Genomic DNA, 7,790 nt, shown 5'->3' on the forward strand with positions numbered 1-7,790 from the left:
TTGAGTACATGTGCTTCTAGTTGCTAAATCGGGGATTTTAGTCATCTTTGTGTTGTCCCTGATTCTCTCTAGATCAATTAAACATGTTGATGTGTTTTGGTGACTCCACAAGATTTACCCATATTAGACACAATGTTTACTTTATACTTGTTTATCATTAAAAAAAACTTTTGTTTATTCTAAAAAAAGATTCAACAAATATGACCACTGTTTCATTTGAAGAGAAAAGGAACAGTATGGACAAGCAAGTTGGGAATTCCAAATAATTAACAATGTGCACAAACTTAGTACTCTGAACGGCCATAATTACTTTAAGAGGAGCATAAATTGGTTGAAACCATGAACGACCATCACCATAATAGCCCACGGAGGAGGCAACCAGTTGTTACTTCGCTTGTAAGCCTCCTAAGAATACAAAAGCAAACAGCATTATATACATTACGTTTGTAGGATTGGATTGAGCTTCTAAACATAAAGATATATAGATTGAAAATATTAGGATGCCGGGTTTTCTTTGTAGACAAACTAGAATACTTAAACTTGCCGTTACCAAATCAAGAGTTAGCTAATTTTTCAATAATTTCCGGAACTTCATATATACGATGTTTCTCTTTTCACTACTAAACCAAATCCAATCCACATGGATAAGAACTCCATCCCAAATGTCATACACAATGCACACATCATATTTCAAAGTTTCTACTACTACTTGCCCATTACGTTTGCAAGTACATACATCACTAGTTAAATCTCCCTAATTCAAATCCATACAAAAGTTTTAGGGAACATAAAATCCATTTATTAAACTATTAAACTACTGAAGTTAAGCGTAAGGTAAGAGAAGTTATAAACTATACCTGCACTGAAATAGCTTCAATGACACTATACTCGGTCTCTGTTTTGAACTCTACCCACAAGGACTTGCACTGCACTGGAGTAATTAAGGTATTCTCTAAAGAAACCTAGTTTAGAGTACCTTTAATAAGAAACCAGTTTGATGATAGAAAACGTATACAGATGAACCAAAACCCATTAAATGGTACCTCTTCCCAAGTGCTTGAGGCAAGAGGGTCTGCAGAAGCTCCTATTCTCCTATCTTGTGAAGATGAAACATTAACAATTCCATCCATCAGAGTAGAAAATAAAACTTTTTCAATATTATCTGGCTTCTCATCCAAGCGGATAGCAGCCATGACGGCCAAAAGCTTCATAGACTGCAAGAAATATATAATAAAAGACACTGAAATTTCACTTTAACACAAAGAGACAGATAATATTCTTCCATAAAAGTTCCCAATGATTACCGCAGAGCGAGCATCCTTCGTAATACTTCTAATGTCTACTTTCTCTGTCCAAACCCGAGGCATTGAATCACAATCATAATTGAAGACTGTGAAAAACCTGAGAAATGTTAACATAAATGATAAGCAACCAAAATGATAATGAAAAAAGAAGAGAAAATAAATTGACAATAAGTCCTCTACCGATCCTTCATGTGGATCATAATTTTTGTAGCCTCTTCTCTTGCAATTTTTTCCACCACATTCCTTGAGTAATCCCTTAAATGTTGTAACAGTTTGGCAATTGTTTCTTTGTCCAACTCAAAATCGGCAACTGCAGCTGAAAACTTTGATATTGTAAATTCAGTTTCAAGATTAAGAAGTTTTCTTATTGAAGCCCAAGTGTCTTTGCCACCAGTTTCAAGTAGAGCTTCTACTGGTCCCGTTAAAGATGCAGACAGTTGTTCCTGAAAAATTAAAGGTTATTTTCGTTAAGAAATTTGAGTAACAACGGATTATCAACATAACTTCAAAAGTATTCTAAGACATATAATAACCAAGACTATAATAGATTATCATAACATTACCTCATAGTTGCCATTCAATTTTGACAACTTTGCACTACAAACGGATGACACATATGCATCTATATCACGTTGAAGTTTTTTGCGAACTCTGGAAGAATCCCAATTAGCTTGGTGTATGGCCGCATCTGAAAGAAACATGTTAAGTAATATAATAACAAAGGTTGTTTGGTGGACAAACATTTTAATTACCTGCACATCCTTCGTCAAACTCAAGCATGGAAGACTGAGTACAAGTACGAACAGATGAAGTAAATCCTTCTATTTTGTTTAACGATTCTTCCAACCTCACTTTAAAATCTTCAAGCGCTTTAGAATGTAGATGTCCCAGCATGGTCATGTACGCAGGGTAAACAAACTGGAAAATTAAGAGTAAAGGGAGATTTAAACTAAAATAAGCATGATAACTGACATCAGTGGCTGTTGTGAATTCTCAAAACCCACCACACCTAATCCAAGCCACCCTTTAATAAGTTCAGGTTTAAAGACAATCTGAACTATAAACATCAGGCAATGCTACTTTCGAGTATTACATAAAAAGGAAACTCCATTTGTCCATTCAATGTCTCAGAGTGAGTTTTGTCAATCTAAGCTTTTGGTAACTAATTAGAAGGAGTCATGCTTCGGTAATGATGTTTTTAGGCTTTTTGATGGGGCTACCTGAGGGAGAAAGTTTAGGCTGTCAATCCACTTCATTATCATGCCCCTCATTTTGAGATGGGGGCCCCGGGAACCAAGTGAGTAATGTGGTATTGAAAATCATTTGGAGGCTTCTAAAACTAAAAAACCACTACTACTCACGACCTCCATATTACCAAGGATTGTCTAAGAAACTGAAAATCTAACTAAAATCTCTGTTAAATTAGAGAGACAAAGAGAGTAGCCACACATCCAACGCTTTTGACTCCAACAGTTGTCGTTTTGAGTTCCTTGCACCTTCGTCAAAGTAGATGGCCTCCGTGTCATATCTATGACGCACAAGCAAGATCAATTCATTCAAATAAGTCATAACTAGAAACAATACAAGCCGATACAAGACTAATAATAAAAACTTCAATGTATAGAAAGCGCACACACAAATAAGTAGACACATACACGTTTCAAAATCTGTTAACACAGAAACACTACTTGCTAGATTTACTGGTCAGACAAAACATAGTGGACAGACTTCGTGGCATGTGAAAAGTGAATTGAAACCTATTTGAATAAGTGGTTAATCCAACAGACACTGTAAAACTACTATAACTCTGGTAATTGTAGATACATGGTCTCTAATATCATCTTATTCATATTAGAAGCATAAAATGGACATACACTAATTCAACATCTCCCTTATTATGGACGATACAATGAGTTCATAATGATTCTTATCCTACTTAGATGTTCCACCAAATCCCTTTCCTTTCATCATTTAATTATACAAAAATTACAAACACAGATAGTTCACCTTTGGAATTTTAAACTAACATATTTAAATCAGAGTGGAACTTACTCAGAAAGATAGGTGCCTACAATGGAGCTAAGCCTTTTACCAAAACCTTGTACAGGACCAATTTGGACAGCTTCTTTCAATGCCAACCAACCCTAAATCATGTTCATCCAAGGAATGACCAACAAAACCTTCTTGATCATATTATACTTATAAACATCTCAAAAATGGAGATAAATGAGTACATACCCCATCATTGATCAATTGATTAAATTTTTGGTTGGCAATCTCTTCACACCGAACAGTGGCAACCATAACCTAATTAAATCATTAACAGTATATGTTCTATGCATATGAGAAGTGAAGACCACAAATTATTTTCTAAACGGAAAGAAAAGAAACTAAGAAACCTTGTGAGCTTGAAGATCCAGGTCCTTGTTCTCTTTGATTACTTTCCAAATCTGTTGTGCACTAAAGGAAAATCCTGAGGCAGGGACAACACCCCTTCTATCACCAGCAAACCCTCCTGGAGAAATAGAATGGGAAAACCGCTGCCTCAGTTGAGCAACCTGCATGATACAGGCCATAACCCGTAAGTATCATAGTAAACTTTTACAATGAATGAATTTACTTAGGAAATATAAGAAATGTTTCCCTCGATACTAGGGACGTCAAGAAATTCTTCATATATTATTATTATTATTATATATATATATACAACCCTGTAGTGGATGCTACAACACGCATGAAGTAATAAACATATACAATCCTTCTGATAGTAGAGAGTTTACCTCCTCCTTAAACTTCTCCTTCTCTTCATAACTAGACATAACAACTACTTCTTCCTTCACGTCCAAGAATGTTGTTATCAATGAAAATCAGCTCTAATGAAGACATTAAAAAGAACACAAGCTGTCAGAGAGTAGAGAAGGATATAAGAGATCTCACACTAAAGAAATCACTGAAGCGGGTACTTTTATAGGCTTGGGGCTTCGGGACTCCATTCCATATCTGCAGAATTTACAATATCTGAGAGATACGAAGAAAACAACTAAGCTATAAAAACAACATAGTGCTAAAGACAAAATTACTTCCTCTAGCGCTTTACTGAATAATACATTCAGTATAAATTTCCTCAAACCAGGGTGCCAATGTTGAAACGGGGTCTAAAGTACAAACACCCACAAACAAGGAAAAGTTAATATGGAACAAGAAAATTATACGAGGACAACTTAATCTGTTAATAAGCTCAAAAAGTATGCCCCAGACCTTTGAATTATCATGTATAACGAACATTAACATCGTTTTACGGGGGAAGCTAAAGCGCATCATGACCTATAGACATTCGAAACCAGAGTTTCAATAACCAACATTCAATGCAGTGTAGACAGTAGAGATATAGACATGTTTCTAGAGTACCTGAAAAAATGTTTCAAGAAAAGGTTTGTCTTGCTCGTCAAGAGACCTATATATATAATCCAATCTCGAATCAATATCTTAAATTAATTTCAAATTTCATGTACATGTGAAATTGTATTAACATGATTTCCCAATAAAAAGTCATGTTTCAAGTAAAGGTTTGTCTTTTCTCCTTTCTCCTTTTCTCTCTCTCCACGCTCTTCTCTTTCTTTCTCTTCTTCAAGAGCCAAAAATCCAGAACCAATTGCTCCAGGTTGAACACCCAACCCAAGTAAATATTGTGCACAACTCTCTCCTTCTGAACCCATAAAATTCCTAAACCTTTTTCTATCTCCACCCTCTTTCTCTTTGGCCTCTGTTCTTTTTAACAATGAAAGTTAGTAATTGCTTAAGGAAAAAACAATCGGAAAATGAAAAGATTAAGACTGGGTTTTGCTTAATCAGAATTTGTTTTTCACTATTTTTCGCCTCAACCAAACATAGATCTTCTTTTCTGAACCAGGGGGCAAAAACTCCAACACAACCATAGAACTTTCTACTTTTAAAAAAAAAAAAAAAAACAAATCGACACTACAAAAAATAAGTGGCAACAGTAACCATGATTTGGTGACATTTGGTGAAAATGGCCTTTTTTGTAACTAAATATCACCAAATAATAGTGACTATTGCCACTTTTTTTTTTGTAGTGCGTGTGCCAACAGTGTTACCAAAAGGGGTGGATTCCCTGTTTTATTATTTGCCTAGTAAAAGAATCAATTTCTAGAAGATGGAATCTGAGAAAGAAGATGGGATCGATGCTGGATTTTTGTTCATTGGGGTGGATAACCTAGTCAGTAAAATACATAACCAAAAAAGTACGAATAAAATACTACTTGTTTTATATTCGGCAAAATTTTGGCAAAATATACAACTGAAAAGTTTGGCTACTATATAATATATTTAAAACTTTTAATATATATTATTTTCAGTCAACAATATGTGAAAAATACGGGTATAATATGTGAATTTTTTATGTATTATCCAAAACTTTGTAAAAAAACACATATATTAAACGTGAAAAATACATATGTATGTGTATACATTTGCTTTTTAAAAAAAACTTATATTTTACCAAGTCTTTAAGACATGTACGGGAAACATAAGTATTATGAACAAATATATACGTACATGTATAATATGAGTATTAAACAGGTAGAGAAATGAAAGGGCAGAAGTAGGTGAGAAAATTCATGCATTAATTGTGTGGGAGGGTAAAACGAGAAAAGAGTGATTTTTATTGATTTTAAATGTTCTTGAAATTCTATCACCATGTGGCATGCAACAAAGGGAGCTAGTTATAGTTGCCTGAAGCATACCTCCAAAATAGATATACTTTCAATTATGAGTATGTTTTCATTTTGATACTTTGTGTATTTTTTTTTTTCGTAAGTACCATGAGGTGTCCGGGCCAACTTATGCGGATACTATGTGTTTTTCGATTGCATTTAATATGTATTTTATGTTAAAGCTTATTGAAAATTAGTCAATAGAACTATGAACTAGCATGCATATGATTGATATATATGATTTAATGTATATTTTAGCAAGCGCACCTTTTGAACATTTCCTGCCTCATCAGCTCTGGTTGAGGAGCGTTAATTATGAGTGCATAATTTGAATAGCCTTTGCTGTTTTCATGAAAGGCAAAGTCCTAATTACACACTCAATAAGAAAGAAATGATATCAAAAGCTTCTTTCCAAGGATTATAGATGTTGAAAACCAATTTCAAACCAACTTTGTCTTGCTAAAACAAACTATGCAAATTAAGGTAGGCTACTAGCCAGGTAATTCCAAGATAACCTTACATATTTATCAGCACAATGTCTGAAACTGCCAGGGCAAATAGGGCGCTTTGCTTCTCGAATGCAGTATCATCCTGGAAAAGAATATAATTGCAGGAAGCACGAACAGCGATTAATCTGACTTTAAAAAAAGGGGTTTTAACAAAAAGCTGATTACCTGGCCTCTCTCCCTGCCATCAGTACCCTCCAAGTCCATGACAATCGTGCAAGGCTCAATGCCAACACACTTGGCTATCCATATACCCTTCGTAGTTTGGCTCCTGAAGTAAATAGATACACACATATATAGCCCCTATTCTAAAAACAAAAAAAACAAAAAAAAGAAAATTGAGTATATGATCACCTGAAAAGCTCAGAAACTAACCTTACACTGTTTGCATTCATCTCCATAAACTTAGTGTTGAACAAATGGTTCTGTAAAGTACTCTTCCCTGTGATTTCATAGCAATTAATTACCCCATATTGCTCAAGCTCAATCAATTAAATTGATTAAAGTAAAAAAGCTTCATTTTAATTACCGCTGCTCTGAGGACCCACGATGGCAACAACACCATAGGAGACTCCACACTCAGCAAGCTTCACTTCCTTGACGAACCTGTCGAGCCCATCAGCATTAAACTCACCATCTCCATAGATGAGTTGCGTGGCGCAGCAATCTTCCTCCATCAATACAATACTCTCTCAAAATCTCCAACTCTGAGAGCCCAAATATGGCAGCCTTAAAGGCTCCAACTTTCAAGCACCGACTTATACAAACTTGAAGAGCAGGACGACCCAGATTCTATGCTTCCTTTGAACTCAAGCCTTATTCTTCTGAGTAAGTAAAGCTTCTTGCTTTTTGACAAAAAAGAAAAAAAGAAGAAGTGAAGCTTCTTGCTTGAAGAGCAAACAAACAGAGTAAATGAAAAAAAAAATGTGCACAGAGGAACTGGAGTTAGGATTCGCCACCTAACTCCTCTTTCCGCCTCTCTCTCTACTCTACAAGAAGGCTTCGTGTTTACTACCTTATAAATAATATAACTATTGTTTATTTCAAACTATTTTTTTTTGGTCGACCATGGATGTTGTTCATATTAGTAATTTTGATTTAGTACTAATTACTTTTGTCTTATAAAAAGAAGTAATTACTTTTGTGAAAAGGTACTGTTGATGATTTTCTCTCAAACCTCTTTTGCGTTGGGTGTTCCGAGGAGGGGGGAGGAGGTCACTCCTCCTCTCTCCCTCTCTCTCTTTCTT

General features: G+C 35.0%; 1 protein-coding gene across 1 annotated transcript; it reads right to left on the reverse strand.

Moving 5' to 3' along the window:
- Positions 1-190: 190 nt before the first annotated feature.
- LOC103325405 (protein ROOT HAIR DEFECTIVE 3 homolog 2-like) lies at positions 191-7,447 on the reverse strand. The gene is made up of 21 exons (XM_089049334.1): positions 7,073-7,447; positions 6,919-6,985; positions 6,712-6,814; positions 6,558-6,628; positions 6,305-6,379; positions 4,713-4,758; positions 4,563-4,628; positions 4,385-4,459; positions 4,242-4,304; positions 4,085-4,138; positions 3,704-3,862; positions 3,543-3,611; positions 3,357-3,448; positions 2,754-2,832; positions 2,057-2,222; positions 1,868-1,992; positions 1,485-1,747; positions 1,305-1,401; positions 1,044-1,214; positions 858-962; positions 191-405 (listed from the first exon to the last, which is right to left on the reverse strand). Exons 1-21 carry the CDS (start codon positions 7,218-7,220, stop codon positions 307-309), a joined length of 2,193 nt encoding a protein of 730 aa, XP_088905460.1. The 5' UTR covers positions 7,221-7,447; the 3' UTR covers positions 191-306.
- Between the last annotated feature and the right edge of the window lie 343 nt (positions 7,448-7,790).

Source organism: Prunus mume, linkage group LG3 (genome assembly GCF_029339155.1).
Source record: "Prunus mume cultivar Tortuosa linkage group LG3, ASM2933915v1, whole genome shotgun sequence".
In the NCBI taxonomy this organism is placed as follows: domain Eukaryota; kingdom Viridiplantae; phylum Streptophyta; class Magnoliopsida; order Rosales; family Rosaceae; genus Prunus; species Prunus mume.

Coding starts and splice junctions, on each gene's coding strand:
- LOC103325405 (XM_089049334.1), bottom strand. CDS start 7,220: ATGGAGGAAGATTGCTGCGCCACGCAACTCATCTATGGAGATGGTGAG. Junction 3,449..3,542: donor ATCAATTGATCAATGATGGG/GTATGTACTCAT, acceptor AACATGATTTAG/GGTTGGTTGGCATTGAAAGA. Junction 2,223..2,753: donor TGGAGTCAAAAGCGTTGGAT/GTGTGGCTACTC, acceptor TTAATTTTCCAG/TTTGTTTACCCTGCGTACAT.